The 16,635-nt window shown below is 48.2% G+C and overlaps 1 protein-coding gene across 1 annotated transcript; it reads left to right on the plus strand.

Annotated features, from left to right (window-relative positions):
• Positions 1-1,475: 1,475 nt before the first annotated feature.
• On the plus strand, positions 1,476-16,079 carry LOC146174016 (uncharacterized). The gene is made up of 3 exons (XM_084583819.1): positions 1,476-2,363; positions 12,203-12,405; positions 15,185-16,079. Exons 1-3 carry the CDS (start codon positions 1,964-1,966, stop codon positions 15,560-15,562), a joined length of 981 nt encoding a protein of 326 aa, XP_084439945.1. The 5' UTR covers positions 1,476-1,963; the 3' UTR covers positions 15,563-16,079.
• The last annotated feature ends 556 nt before the right edge of the window (positions 16,080-16,635 follow it).

Consider the following 16,635-nt stretch of genomic DNA (forward strand, 5'->3'; position numbering starts at 1 on the left):
AAAAAAAAACAGCTTGACGCGGTAAAAACATTATTCACAGTAGCGCACCCCTCTTGAAAGCCGCCAGGCAAAGTACGATTAAGGCGAATGGTTGCCAAGGCACCCCGCATTCCAAGTTGAGTGAATGGCTGGTCTCGCATAGCCTGGGCAAAAACGCGTGAATCATCGGTAGACTTCCTCCCCCCTCCCCCGCCCTCAAACCTGGTCGCGTCTTCACGCTTGGAGTAAGCTAGAGGACACGGACAGAGCTGGGGGGAGGGGGGGGGGAAGGGGGGGGGGGGGCAGAGAACAATACAATGCGAGCATTTCCGAGGACCTAGAAGAGTCTTGCACTGCACGCATTTCGCGGCAGTTTAACGCGTCGATGAAGCAAGGGATGTCGTTTCGTGGAAAAGCACGTGCAGCGAACCCCTCCCCTGTTGCCTCGCATATCGGGGCAAGAAATGGCGGCAGAGGAAGCTTAGCGCATGCGCAGTGGCTTTACTTGCGAAAAGGTTCATTTACGCAGGTTCAGCTACTTCACAATTGTACCTTGTGAACCGCCTCATATTTGACCTGTACGCTTTGCAGCCGGTGTTAAGAAAATGTTTAGCTTTTTGAGACCCAGACATGCATCTAATCAGTTAAAAATGCAGGCAGCGTTTAATCGATGCCAATTTAACTCTGGAATCTCTGCCGGGCGTGACAAGTTTCGATTTCGGAGACCAAGCGAAATGTACTCTTTTCATATGGCTGGAAGTTTTCGATAGTTTTTTTTTTTTTTTTTTCCGATAGTTAAAACCAGCCTTAACAAAACCTAGTTTCATAGTTCGAGCGTTGTCCCCGATTTCAGCAAAATGTCGACGGCACTAGTGGTACCCGACTATGCTCTTTCTGTCATAAGAAAGCCAAGGAAATCGCAAAAACCAATCATGCTGGCACGACCTACCGGCTTGGTTTCTGGAGAACCTGTAGGTTTCGGCAGGAAGTGACCGATAGACGTAAAGCGCTGACTCGTCCTCTCTCAACATTTTTTTTTTTTTTTTGAATTTGTGAAAGCTAACGAATGTACATTGCTTGTATCATCAAAGCTAGGTCGTTCTGCTGTCTGACGAAAATGTAGAGAATACCGCTCTACCTTCCTCGTCGTGAATTCCATGGAAAAACGTAAATTTTGAATATTCATATAAAAAGACGCAAAACGAAGAACGAGAAAGGGAGGGGCACATCAGAGGAGTTCTACACAGAAGGCCTTTTGGTGTAAGGCAGGCCCTGATCTCGTAGCTCTTAAATCCCGGGAAACTTCAAACGTACGCCAATCAAACTACGCGCGTTGTGTAGCTGTAGCTACCGTAGCGCCATCTCGAGAGTGTAGAGAGAGCCTACTTTTACAATGTGTCCTCAGGCGCCGCTTGGCGGCGCTGGCGTCTAAAACGGCTTTGAAAATACGCTGACTCCGACCCCTCGCAAGGGTACGTTTTCACTCTCCGGCCGAAATGTGAGTGTGACGTCGGTCGTCAGATGACAACACTCCGCGGAGCCGGTCCCCAGTTGACCGGAGCCGCGGATGACGTGACTTTTGAAAACTGTGGCGCTTGAAGGAAGGAGAGAAGCCGCGGTGAGACCAACCATACCATTCCACTGCTCGGAACACCAGTAAAGAAATCTGACGTGCAGGCACGGCACTAAAGAATTGTCCCCGCTCCTTTGTTCAGCCCCGGCACCTCGGGCGAGCCTGGAGATGTTTCAAGGGGGCCTCCCCGGTGGGAAAGGGGGATCTTCGGCAGGAGGAGGATAAACGGTGCCAGGAGGGCGTATTCCGGTTTTTGTTCGTCGTCGGTAGCCTCCCCGTCACTGTTGCCGCCTCTCCCTCCCCACTACCAGTGCAGGCCCAGCTGCCGAAGCGGGTGGGGAGCTGCTCCAGCACTTGGCGACATTCGTCCACAAACGTGCTCGTTGTGCACAGCGTGGTGCTCCCCACGCGATGCTTCTGGGGCAGCCGGCGGGCTGCGGTGTTCAACTTCCTGGCCCCGGTACGCTCGTACGCCTCGATAGGCGACCGGACGGCACCGTGAACGTGATTCCAGTTAGCGTGCTGGTCGCCTGCGATCCTCCTGACCCAGTACCACATCATAGACTTGCCCGCACGCTGACGCCACCCGGATTACGTCGTACAGTCGTCCCTGAAACCGAAGCCATCTCGACGATGATGACCTTATCCCACGAGGCGACCGACTACTTCCTTGACCTGTTGAGGGAGAGACCAGGTGTTTGGGACGTCTATCACCCGGATTACCAAAAGCGAGCTGTCAAGGAGACTTTGTGGGATGACGTGGTGACTCTGATGAGGAAGAACTGGCCTGCGTATGGTCCTTACACAGCCGGTAGGTGTCTCTATTTCTCCTTTTAACGTAATTAGCCATATGCGCTGTCGCTAATTTCCTTCCTGTGCTATTTGGCCGTTTGAGAGGACACGGGCATGAGGTACACAGGGAGAACGATGGTTTGTTTAGTCCATCACCTTGCTGAGCGCCTTTCTGGGAGAGCTTTATTACCGTGTGGAGTGGAATTCGCCCTTCTGTAATGGAAATTGTATTAGAGGAGCTAAGAGCATGTTTGTTCAATGGGCCAAATGCACAATTTGTCTCGTCAAATTTATTTAATTCATTTCATTGAGCAAATCAATGCAGGCAGCAAATATTCGATACGGTCGAACTATTTAGTCATACGCTTTGAAAACAGCGCCCACTGGGACAACGCGCGGCGCCGCCTGCTGCAGTTACGTTGGTCCCGCTCTCTCTCATGCGAGTTCAAGAACGGACAGCCCAACCCGTCAGAGCAACGTCGCTCGGAGCGACCGTTGCCTGTTTGCGTGCTGCCACAGCGTATTGCTCCGCCATGTGCACTTGTCTAATTAAGCAGTTATCGTACATTCACTATTCTTTTCCGCGATGAAACAGTGTTCGTTGAAATCATTTCGGGTAATACCACACATCGCCTTCACGTACTGCGGCGTATGATTGATGACAGCGTCTAAATCATATTTACTGCTTAAATAACGCGTAGCTGCCATTTATGCATCTTCTGCGGTCAAGGAAGAGGAAAGCAGTGTGCGCTGTAGCCGGTGCCTGCGCATGCCGGTGCCACAAGCGAGATCAATCTATGAGTGGCTGTACGAGTCGGATCGTGCAGTTCCTGAAACAAGCGCGTCATGCGTACAGCCACGCTTATCTTACTTTCCACGCGCTGCCACTCCGAACGGGAATATCATTTACAGCTCGCAAATAAACTGAATGGGAAATTGCTTTAGCAGATGGAAAGAAAGTTGATATCGTGAAAAGGCGTACATCGGGGATGTATTTCAATAAATGGAGCGTCATTCCCCGGAAGACTTCGCCTTGTGGTATCCGCATGTGCAAGGATAGGAACCATGTTATATGACTTGAGCGACATGTTGCGCTGTCAGGTAATAGAACGTGTTTATGGGCACAAATAACGCGTTTTTATATTATTCCGAAGATTTTTGACGACCGCCATGCGGCTGTAGCACGCACTGACCGTTCCACGTGTCGTATAAAGCGACGGCCGCTCCGACTAGTGTTGCTCTTGCGAGTTGGCCTGTGGCACGGGAGAGCGATGATTGGGGAATGTGAAGTGCGACAAGAAAGCGGCATACATGCGGGAGGTCCCGATGTGGAGAGGGCGTGCACAACGTCATTGGAAGGCCAAAATAGCCCTGTGCTCCCAGGAGAGCGGATAGTCTCCGGGATGGATATCGCTGTTTTTTTTTTTTTTTTTTTCGCACGCAGACCGACACGAAGGCGAAGTACACAAGGCATCGTCTCTGTTCCCCGACATTTAATTGCCGCTCAGCGAAACAATGTAAGGAAGACAGCAGATTCAGCACAAAATAAAATAGGAAGAGTGATATGCGAGCGCTGAAGCTGCCTGTTGTTATCCGCTCCTACTCGGACGCCTGTTGATTTTTTTTTTTTTTTTGTCTTTCCACATTTGCGCAAGCCAAGCAGTATGCATGGCGAACCCTGTAAATGCAGTAAGCTTGCCGTAGCGTTGGGGCGCATCATGTAGACTCCTTAGCCAGGGTACTAGCTGGCTACGAACCGCGATGTATGCACCCGCGCTGCGGCGTGCGCCGGCTAGACGATTCTCCCCCGTGGGAGACGGGAACTGTTCCTGCCGGTCGCGGCTGTCACGTGTGAGTGCCAGACGCCGCCTCAGGAAGAAAAGCAAAGAATTAACAAGAACGGAAACGGAGAAACAACCGGCCCGCAAAATTCGAAGCAGACATATACCACGGGGACGGAGCCAGGCAGACGGCGTAAAGTGCGCGCGTCTGCGCGGAAGCAATAATCGTTTAGACAGAAGACCAGACGTCGTAACCGCGTGGTTTCGGGAACCTCAAGGTCACGCCAACTCGCGGATCCCACGGCCGGGAAGATACATGGGCGCAATGCTCCCGGCGGGAGAGGAGAACGGTATGCATGCGACGACGCCTGCTCGGTGCGGCTGCCCCGGGGGCAGGGAAGAGGAGACGAGTTTTGGACCTGGAGTGAGAAAGACGTATCGAGGCTGCCCTCCTAGGCCGACGTATCTCGGCCGCGATCCGGATCGTCGAGACGCTCCTTCGGCTACGCTCCGGAGGCCCCAGCGAGGACAACTCGAGCGACACCCCTCATCTGAATCGCCGCTAAGTACCGATTTGAACATTTGCCTACTCATCGATTCGTTTTTGTTTTGTGAAGGACTCTAAAGACCAATTAGGACCATATTGTCGCGATCCTTAAATCCACCTGCGTGTGGTGTTGCCTGATGTGTGCATGCTAATTGGTGCCCTGTAACCTATTTCTTTTTGTTTTTTTTTTGTTGTTTATGGTTATACTAAAAGTTGTTTCTCGAGATGTACACCTCTCTGGTTTTTCGACTCACGTTCTAGATATGTAGTGACAAATTTATGGCGAGCCTGCCAGGATTCTCTTTAGTCATTTTGTCTGAACGTTAAAGTCAACACGCTTGTGTTCGTGCTAAAACCAGAGAGATGGACCTCCAAAAGCTTATGCTTAGAGCCGAAAAGCTCGGGTTCACGAAAGAGGAAACAATGGCTCTTTATGAGGAAGAGAAAACGAGACACAGAGAGGAAAAAGAGTTGGCGCACAGGCAGGCGCTTGAAGAGAGCGACAGGGCTCGCGAGCAGGCACGTGAAACAGAAGAGAGAGCTAAGCGGATGGCTGAGGTAGAAGAAAAGAGATTGGCACAGGAAAAAGAAGTGCTTGAACTCAGGTTACGCCTTGCGAACACTAACGTTGGAGCCGTGCCAGAGGCAACAGGACTCTCGTCAGGTGTTGGGGCCCCACGCCCAACAGCGGTCTGTCCAAGGAAGCTGATGGCTCCTTTTGACGATAAGCGGGACGATTTGGATGCGTATTTGCACCGTTTCGAGAGAATCGCAACAGGCCAAGGATGGAGTAAGAGCGAATGGGCAACAGCCCTGAGCCTTTGTCTGGTGGGCGAGGCATTAACAGTCTTTGGGAGGATGCCCGCATCAGAGTCGACGGACTATGACAAAGTGAAGAAAACACTTCTGCAGAGGTTCCGTTTAACCGCGGAAGGTTTTCGAGATAGGTTTCGAAGCAGTAAACCAAATGATGCGGAAACAGCAAAGCAGTTCGCATCGCGATTGTCGAACTACTTTGAGCGATGGCTGGAAATGGCAGAGGTTGAAAAAACATACCAAGGGGTGAGAGATCTAATGGTGGCAGAACAGTTTTTGGCCTGCTGTCACCCGAAGTTGGCCATATTTCTGAAAGAGCGGAAGTTGAAGACAGTAGAGGAATTTACAGAATATGCTGACCAGTTCATGGAAGCCCAAGGCCATAGAAACCTAGGAAAGGTCAAGGAAGACAACGGGAGAGCTTCCGATGTCGACGCGGTAAAGCGAGGAGTGCAAAGTGGCACATTTAGGCAACCCCCGAGGTGTTTCTTGTGCAACCGTGTTGGACACCGCGCCTCGGACTGTAGGCTTGGAGGAAATAGAGGGCAGACGCAGACATTCTGCCAAAACTGCAACAAGAGGGGCCACCGTACAGAAGACTGCAGATATCGGACGCAAGAGAAAGCCGCGTGTATCGTACATCCCCGACAAACTGACTTGACCGCAGAGGAAGTCGAAAAGACGGCAGAGGGTGAGAGATCGGAAGGTGAAACGGCAAGGCACGCAACCGTCAGCGAGTCGATGCCTGTAGTTAAAGGTGAAATTCGCGGACAGCGCGTGAGCGTGTTGAGAGACAGTGGCACAAACACTGTCCTGGTAAGAAGGAGCCTTGTTGAAGATGAGGAGCTTACCGGTCAACTTGCGGCGGTGCTACTGGTTGACAGCACGGTTCGCTACCTTCCCGAGGCAATGATTGAAATTTCTACACCGTACTATTCGGGGCCGGTCTTGGCGAAATGCCTAGATGCACCCCTATATGACTTGGTGCTAGGAAACATCGCGGGCGTACGAAAAGTTGACGATCCCGATGCCGACTGGACCCTCAGTGGGGAACATTTCCCGGATCAGGATGAAAAAGATGAAGAGGAAACCGTTGTGAAGACTCCCTCCAACGTGATTTCAAGAGAGTGCAGCGGAAACCTAGAGCCGGCTGAAGGAAAAGTCGAAACACCCACAGTGTCGTCTGCCGTACAGACTAGAGCAGCAAAAGCAGCACAAGGGAAGATGCCCAAACTCAAGGTTCCTGCGGCGGAACTACTGAAGGTGACTCCCGAGAAGGTAGCGCAGGAGCAAAGCAACGACGCGTCACTGGCGGACTGTTTCAAGAAGGTTGGCGAAATTCTAAAAAGAAAGAAAGGCCGGACGACATTCCAGTTTCTCATCCAAGATGGGCTGTTGTACCGAAAATGTACTTTCAACTCAGGAAGGGAAGCGCTACAACTAGTGACACCAAAAGAATTGAGACCATCCGTCATGTGTCTGGGTCACGATTCGATTATGGCGGGACACCAAGGTGCCAAGAACACAGTGAACAGAATAACCGAAGAATTCTACTGGCCTGGCCTGCAGAGTGACGTGAAGCGGTATGTCAGATCTTGCGATATATGCCAAAGAACGGTACCGAAAGGAAGAGTTGGGAAAGCACCACTTGCAACTATGCCGACCATTGAAATGCCATTCCAGAGGGTGGCAGTCGACATCATTGGGCCTATGACACCTTCCTCAAGAAGAGGAAATCGGTACGTCATCACCCTGGTCGACATGGCGACTAGGTACCCGGATGCTATCGCCTTGAAAACTATCGATACAGTCGAGGTGGCCGAAGCGCTACTCGAGATGTTTTCGCGATATGGTGTGCCGAAAGAGATGCTTACAGACCGGGGATCCAATTTCACATCGGTCTTGATGCAGGAAGTGAGCCGACTCATGTCAATGAAGCAACTGCTGACAACCCCCTATCACCCGATGTGCAACGGCCTGGTGGAGCGCTTCAACGGGACAATCAAGCACATGATGAGGAAAATGTGCCAAGAAAGACCGGCCGACTGGGATCGATACCTCCCGGCACTGCTATTTGCATATCGCGAGGTCCCTCAGTCAAGTTTGGGGTTCTCGCCGTTTGAAATGCTATACGGCAGAGCCGTCAGAGGACCACTAACCATTCTCCGAGAGTTCTGGTCCAATAAAGAATTGGGAACGGAAGAGAAGACAACGTATACCTACGTACTGGAGCTGAGAGAGAGGTTGGAAGAAACCTGCAAGATCGCACACTGCAACCTGGAAGCCGCAAAGGAGAAGTATAAGAAATTTTATGATCGAAAGTCGGTGAATCGACAGCTCAAGCCAGGGGGCAAAGCCTTGATCCTGCTGCCAAGTGAAAAGAACAAGCTCACAATGCAGTGGAAGGGCCCATTTCCAGTAACAGCAAAGAAGAATGAAGTAGACTACGAGCTACTCGTGAACGGAAACAAAAAAGTATTCCACATAAATATGCTGAAAGGTTATGAAGAGAGGCGTCCTGATCTTGACCATACAATCGCCTGCATGGTCATCAATGATGAACCGGACGCGGGGGAAGTGCCTACTTTCAACACAAGAAAGACATCGGGACCAAGGGACGCGGCGCTTAACCCGACTCTGGACACAGAAAAGATAGCGCAAGTCAAGTGTCTGCTGGAGCGATATGACACCATTTTCTCAGACCTGCCCGGGAAGACGAAGCTTCTTGAGTGCAAGCTGCGACTGACCACCGAGCAGCCCATACACGTCAGGCAGTATCCTTTGCCACTGGTTGCACACAAGACAGTCGAGAAAGAAGTAGAAGATATGCTGGAACTTGGCATAATTGAACGCACGGAGTCTGCCTATAACTCACCCCTCGTAGTCGTCAAAAAGACAGATGGCTCCAATCGACTTTGTGTTGACTTCAGGCGGCTCAATAGCGTGTTAATTCCTGACAGCGAGCCGATTCCGAGAATCGATGTGGTGTTTGCGAGCGTCGCGCAGAAGAAATTTTTCTCGAAGTTCGACCTCGCGAAAGGTTATTGGCAAATACCAATGGAGGAAGGTTCCAAAGAAAAAACAGCTTTCTCATGCGCTAACGGCCTGTTCCAGTTTCGATTCATGCCGTTTGGCTTAAAAACTGCCGCAGCCACGTTCACTAAGCTAATGAGAAAGGTTTTGGGCGGTCTTCCAAATGTACACCACTATATAGATGACATTCTGGTCGCCACAGATACTTGGCAAGAACATCTGAATGCGCTCGAAGCCCTGTTCGAGAGACTCCGTGAGGCAAACCTGACGGTGAAGCCCACAAAGTGCGAGGTCGGGTTCGAATCAGTGTCTTTTCTCGGGCACGAGATAGGAATGGGCAGGATAGCGACGAAGCCAGATATCCTGGAAAAAATACAGGCGGCACCAAGACCAAACACCAAGAAACAGGTGCAGTCGTTTTTAGGATTAACTGGATATTACAGGGAATTCATCCCACAGTACGCCGACAAAGCTCTCCCACTCGTAGAAATGACAAAGAAAGGGGCGCCAAATGCGGTGCACTGGACTGACCGACACCAAGAAGCGTTCAGTCAACTGAAAGAATGCTTGGCGCAACCACCCGTCTTGCTAGCCGCTAATGTAGACAAGGAATTTGTTTTGCGCACAGACGCATCAGACACAGCTCTGGGCGCAGTACTGATGCAGGAGGAAGACGGCATCCTGCACCCTGTGGCGTATGCGAGCAAGAAGCTTAGCCAGTGCGAAAAGAACTACTCGACGGTAGAAAAGGAATGTTTAGCACTGGTGTGGGCAGTAAAGAAGTTTCACTTGTACTTGTACGGAACACATTTCAAAGTACAGACGGATCACCAGCCCCTACAGTGTTTGACAAAAACTAAATGGTCAAACGGAAGGCTGATGAGATGGAGTCTGACTCTCCAGGAGTACGACTTCCACATCGAGTATATAAAAGGGAGAGAAAACGTAGGAGCGGACTTCCTAAGTAGGCTGGACTAAGGCTATATTTGTCAGCGTGTGTAGCATGTCCATATAGCAGCAGAAAAGAAGTATACACGTGCGTTCGAGCTTTGCTATTGATGGTTTGTACTATGTGAACAGTGCAGTTTGTTGTGACGTTTGCCTGTGCGTGTGTGTGTTTATTACGCCAGTGAGTAGTTTTCCGTGCGGGAAAACTCTTAAGTGTGGGGGTACTTGTCACGTGTGAGTGCCAGACGCCGCCTCAGGAAGAAAAGCAAAGAATTAACAAGAACGGAAACGGAGAAACAACCGGCCCGCAAAAGGCGAAGCAGACATATACCACGGGGACGGAGCCAGGCAGACGGCGTAAAGTGCGCGCGTCTGCGCGGAAGCAATAATCGTTTAGACAGAAGACCAGACGTCGTAACCGCGTGGTTTCGGGAACCTCAAGGTCACGCCAACTCGCGGATCCCACGGCCGGGAAGATACATGGGCGCAATGCTCCCGGCGGGAGAGGAGAACGGTATGCATGCGACGACGCCTGCTCGGTGCGGCTGCCCCGGGGGCAGGGAAGAGGAGACGAGTTTTGGACCTGGAGTGAGAAAGACGTATCGAGGCTGCCCTCCTAGGCCGACGTATCTCGGCCGCGATCCGGATCGTCGAGACGCTCCTTCGGCTACGCTCCGGAGGCCCCAGCGAGGACAACTCGAGCGACACCCCTCATCTGAATCGCCGCTAAGTACCGATTTGAACATTTGCCTACTCATCGATTCGTTTTTGTTTTGTGAAGGACTCTAAAGACCAATTAGGACCATATTGTCGCGATCCTTAAATCCACCTGCGTGTGGTGTTGCCTGATGTGTGCATGCTAATTGGTGCCCTGTAACCTATTTCTTTTTGTTTTTTTTTTTGTTGTTTATGGTTATACTAAAAGTTGTTTCTCGAGATGTACACCTCTCTGGTTTTTCGACTCACGTTCTAGATATGTAGTGACAGCGGCACAAAGCCGGAATCTGCGCCACCATCGAGGAACATAAATATGATTCTATGGCGTCGCCGCAGCTTCTCGAAGGCATGACGTGCACGCAATCTTCCAGCCAGGTGAGGGCACAGTGTTTATGATACGTATGGCCATCGGGTGATGCGCAAAGCAATTATATCATTCTAATTTCTGGTTATTGTGATTGATTATTTATTGGTGTGTGATAGGCAATGACGAGTTAATCAAATCATTGTAATTAATTGTTGTATGATCAAAGTAGAAAAACAGGGAGTTCAAACTTCAAATGCGTCAAAATGCTCAAAATGAAAAACCAGTATTCGATGATGCTAAGAAAAATCACAAAGTATGTAATTGATCCAATAAATAACTGCAATACGAAGTAGAAATGTTTCAACGCGCTCACAATGAAAAGACAATGCTTGATAATGCCAATTAAAAAATTATAGTGTGTAATTGATCGATTAAATGATTGAAACAATTAGAAATTACAAAAGGCGGCTTCATAGGTGTCAAAATGCTTAAAATAAACAGCTAATGCTTGATGGGGCTAATAAACAAAATGTAACTGTTCAACTAATTCAATAAAATATTTGAGAAAAACAATAGAAAATTGCGGTCAAAGGTGTCAGCTGCGATCAGTCGAGAAAACCAATGTTTACCGATGCTAAGCATCGCAGTACAGAAAATGAATACAAATTTAAAGGAAAAGATACAAAAGCCAAAGAAATTAAACGAAGTTAGGGAGCATGCAGCATCCGTGTGTGTGAAATGCTAACGCGGCATACCCATATCGGCAAAGCTTAATGTGCCCCTAATTTTTTTTTTCGAACGTTTTGTTACTAGACACGTTCTGAGCAATCCAATATATTATTTAGTAGCCCATCCTCAGTACTCACTGCCTTTTATCCGAAAACGGGTTGTAATCACTGCGGCACGAAAAGGAAAGCACACAGCGCGCCTGGGAACATCATGATGGCAGCACAGCAGTGTGAAAATAGGCAGGTTTAATCATGCTTAAAGCAGTGGTCCTAGCGAAAGCGGTGCGATGTTCTTGTTCGATTATGGTCATCCTCCAGCCTTGTAGCGCGTTCTTCTGACTCCTCCACGACAACCTCCAATTCGCATCTAAATCGTGTCCCGCAATGCGCCAGCCACAACGTAGCAATGGAGGCGGCCAGTTTGGCTTCCGTTTTTGCACATATTCTGTTCGCGTAAAGAAAGAAAAAAAACTTCATTGAAGCGAACCAAACGAGGCCGGCGGCATAGTTAGCCTTGTTCTTTCATACCCACATTTCAAACAACACTGCATCCCATCGCGCTATGCGGCGCACTTTTCTTTACTCAATGCAAAGCCGAATTTCATGTCAATGTGGCAATCTTATATATAGCCAACCTTAAGGTCAAATATTCAGTTAGTAGACAGTAACATCCGGTTTGGCTCATCAACTTTAAGCGGACATTAAGTGACATCATCTAGACAAATAGGACGTCTAATAATAGTTTGAGTCATAACTCGCCAGTCATGGATTTAGTTCGTTGGTTTGGTTTGTGTGGTTTAACATCCCAAAGCGACTCAGGCTCATCAAAGTATATGTATTACTTTGCTCATTGTTTTTGCTTTACTGACGCACTTGGTTACATGGTCAAATTGCAGATGACATTCTTAGTTGTGTATGCTTGCTTTATTGTTTTTCACATTGAGCCTCACGTGGCGGTGAATGCGTCCATTACTCTCGCAGCCTCCTTGCGGGCGCTGTTCAAGAACAAGCGGCGGACATACCGAGACGAAAGAAGAAAAATCCGACGGTTGAGCGACCAGGACTCGGATGGTGTCTACGTAGGAAAATGGCGCTACTATGAACCAATGTCTTTCTTGGAGCCCATGTCAAGGATGCGGGAACTCAGCGGAGCAGTTGACGATGATGCCGGGGAAGCAGACACGGTATTCTTCCTTTGGTGTTTGCTTATATGCAATTTTGACATGCCAGAGTGAGGAAGATAAGATGCCAGAATTCTTTGAACGTGTATTTGTGGTATGCAGCCGGTGAAGTGAACGGTGGTCGCGCCACCAAAACGAAGTGTTCGATTTCCCTGGTAAAAGTTTCAAAACAGCCTGCTGAATGCATCGTCATTCTTGATTACGTACTATCAGCGTCCAATGAAACGCGAACAGCGGAACGCGTGGCGATAGGCCCAACTGAGGCCGCCTGCCTATCGTTATCAGCGAGCGGCGCGAATTTCCGGTTCGCGACAGTTTGCTTCTATTGTCTTTGGCCTTCGTTTTCTTGTTTTGCCACATGGAGCGTCACATTCCTACTTACCACCGATCGCAAGTGCCGCAGCGCGGTTTCTCTGGCGAAAGAGGCTTATCAGAAGAAAGAGCAATTAAAAACGTCACGTAGCGCACCGACCGTTCCCGATCGGCCACCTACGCTGTTCGAATGGCAACCAGATGCTGATAACATCGCATCGGGGGAAGCACAATCAAAGCGCTGTGCAAGGTGTAATTGGTGCTAAGTATGAATGTGGCGCTCCAGTGGCAAAGCAGAAAACGAACGTCAAAGAAAATACAAGTAAACTATCGCGAACCGGAAATTCGTGCCTCTCACTGATAACGACAGGCAAGCGGCCTCAGTTGGGCCTCGCCACGCGTTCCGCTGTTCGCGTTTCATTTGACGCCGATAGTACATTCCCCGAAAAAATGTTAACACTTCCCCGCCATCAGTTGAGAACAGATTGTTGTGTTTTCAGGGAGTATTTATTCACACGTTGCCTGCAGAGGCAGTAAGAAAAGTGCTTTTCAGTAGTGGATTAGCATCTAGTTTTCAACGCTAAATGCGCTGGTTGAAGGCACATTTCTGACAGTTTTAGATTTCTTTTGTTTTTACATTAAGTCAGTCTCTGGCGCGCCCGTTATAGCTCTAATTCTGAGATCAGACTCGGAACTTTAGAATATTTTGTAAGCGTTGCACTATGATTCACTTTTTTTTTTTTTTTGATAAACTGACAATTCCCTGTGCCCTCCCTACGGCGCATGTTCCTTATAAGTTACACGTCTGATGTGCTTCGGAGATTGTGCATTAAAGTAAAACAGTTTTCAGCCGGCCTCGTGGCTGTATCAGCTGCCCCATACGTTCCCGCGGAAGGAGCAGCTCGCATAAGTTTTTGCCATCACGCATTAAGCTTCCGAAAAAGAAAAAAAAAAAAAACTGAAATAATTTTAAGACAATTGTATTTTTTTTTTGCTTTTTTTCGTTATTCTTCAAAGTCCTGTGCAACAAAAACAAATGATAAAACATCTAAATGAATTTCACTTCGCTGTGTCACTGCTACACACTATAAAATAGTCATTTCGGAGGTGGCCAAGCGTCTTGACCGAATTGCCCACGTTGTGGTAGGCATTTGCAGCAAGCAATCGCTGACTACGTCGAGTAGTCTGCATTCTTGAATCGCCTGCGTCATCTCAAAGAAACCGATCTCATTTTAATGTAGTAACAAGCTGTGCAACAAGCTAGACCATCACGTACAACAAACATATCTGCGTATGCTTGAAGCCCGACATGCGAATATTTGCGCAATACCCATTCCTACCAAGACGGTTGAGACTGAATCTCTTCTTCCTGTTGCTATATTTTCCTGAAAATCCTTTACAGCAAATTTGTTTCCGGGAAAACCTATAATTCCTTACTTATTTCGGGTTAGAAAATCAGCTCATCTAGTAAATATTTCTGTTCTCGATTCTTTTATTCCGGAGTTTCACGAAGTTCTGAAAAAAAAAAGAAAGGAGGAGAATTGGCTGCATTCAGAGCTTTTCGAATTTCATGAAATTTTGCCTGTGTAGTGTCGGCCTCCTACCGCAATTATGCACACTCGGTTTCAAAGTTGAGAAGAGGCCACGTGCGTGAGAACGAGTATATACTTCTGTGCACTGCCTAGTCTATAGGAGCTTATCAGCCATTTGGAACCAGTGCATTATGCAACATTACCCACCATGTGATTGTGCCTATATTATCACTTTGGTAGAGGAAGCAGTCATTGTAGAGTGCGGCAAAGTGACAGGTGGGGAAATAGGATTAGCACTATAGTTACGACGCGACGCTCGCAGTCGGCAGAGGCAAGTGCTATTTGGTGGCCTCTTTTCTGCTCGCGGGATAATCGCTAAGCCGTTCATCATTAAGATGATTGTGCTTTAACCTTTTTTTTTTTTTTCAGTTCTATCCACAGTAACACCACCTGGTAGTAGAAACTTTTTTATCATACTGACAATATTGATCTGTCAGTGGCGGCCTTTCAGGGTTGTGCATATTTTGAGTTTTTAAGGCGAAAGCATTTTTTTTTTTTTTTTTGGCTCATGAGTCACGTGGACAGACCCTGTCTTCAGAACAGGTCCACAAGAACTGTCAACAATTCAGTGTATGGGTAATTCATAAAATAGCACCAAATTAGGTGCCCGATTAATTAGAGCATGGTTAACCTGATGGTGACCTCTAAATTTGGATGGGGCTTCCCCAAAATCTGGATCCTGGAACCACAAAATTTGACCTCAACAGAAATTGCACAAAATTTATCTCTGGCCTAAATCGAGAGAGGCCAACCCACTAACTGCAAACATTTGTCATCGTCAGAATGTGACCAATACTGATATATAACCTATTTCAATTATGTCCAATTGTGTGCGTTTCTTTTCCATGATGCTTGTTCTTGTTGTTCTTATTACGTAGCCACCCCCGCAATCCTACGATGAGGTCCTACTGCCCGATGACCCCTGCGAGAACAACCTACAGTTTCGAATAATCAGCGCCACCTCAATGGCAAGTACAACATCGCCTCCACCTGAAGTCGGCCAGTCCCAACCGGAAAGCAGCTGCAAGCGCCCCAGGGAGCCCGATGCCAGCACTTTGGCAACGTCAGAGTTCGACACAGAGCGCCAGCCTGTCCCCAAAGTGGCCCGTACTGTCGCAGAGAGTGCCGACTGTGATGATGCTGCTGTGTACTTTGGAAAGACTGTGACTGCACTGCTTCGGTCACTGGACACCAGAAAACTCGTCAAGTGCCAGGCAGAGATACTCGGTGTGATTGAGCGATACCTTGTGGAGTGAACATTGTTTTACTTTTATTTTTCATTTTGAGCAGCTGTGTTGCCTTCGTACAGTGCGTCTACATTATATGCGGAAATCAGTTGACAGATTTCAACAATTAACGTGGACTAACATTTTTCGGATTACGACGACCACATTTTGTAATCATTCATCTGCAATGAAAGATGTGCCTCACCTTTCACTATTGTTGCGTCTCGTCAGCATGCGCGATAAGTGGCAGTGGAAAAGATAATTGCAAATAAAAAAAAAAAAAAGTTCCGATACTTGCCCCGCTTAAATTTATTGGTGCAAGAATGCAGTGTGGTGACTCGACGGACGTCTCGAAAGAGTTGTGTCGATAGTGCGTGAAGTGGCTCTACTTTGGTTCAACGCACCTCAAGCCTTGAGTCAGTATATTGCCTGTCACATGTTAAAAGCTGGCGAAGGCTTTAGTAGTTTTTTCCCGCAGGAAAAAACTACTAAAGCCTCAATATGTTACAAAATATTTAATGCCGTTTACCACGGCGCTTTATTCAGTGCAATAAATACATGCCAAACTGCTTGAAAGTCTGACAAAGTTCCGGTCGTCGTTTTGGTCAGTCGTGAACTTAAGTAAGCAGCTATAGTTAGCTATATGGGGTTTTATGGCACAAAAGCAACTATGGCCAAACAAGATTGGAAGTAGGCAGCTCTGGTCGGATATCGCTTATATCTTCAGGCACCGCCGTGCACGGCATTTCTATATAACAAAAATGTAGTCCACGTGAAACTAGGTTTTATTGCGTAAACAAACGCTAATTACGGGACGAAATTATGCCGCCAAGATTTTGATGATTTTGCCACGTTGGATACTCTCAAAGATCAAAACTGTATTTCGTTCGTTGTTATTGTTTAGCGGAGCATACGGGATGTAGCGCTTGCGTCAGTGTCCTCATCGTATCTGTCTTCTTCCGCGAGCGGTTTCTGTGCAGGTGTGTACATACTGGACAAGCTACTTTCGGTAAAGTGGTACGTCACGAACCACGGTTTGTTGTCACCAACTACTATTTTTTTGTTTTAACTGTAGCATAATATATCGGTGCTTCCTTGTGCCT

Source organism: Amblyomma maculatum, chromosome 11 (assembly GCF_055883805.1).
Source record: "Amblyomma maculatum isolate TAMU_Amacu chromosome 11, ASM5588380v1, whole genome shotgun sequence".
Classification (NCBI taxonomy): Eukaryota; Metazoa; Arthropoda; class Arachnida; order Ixodida; family Ixodidae; genus Amblyomma; species Amblyomma maculatum.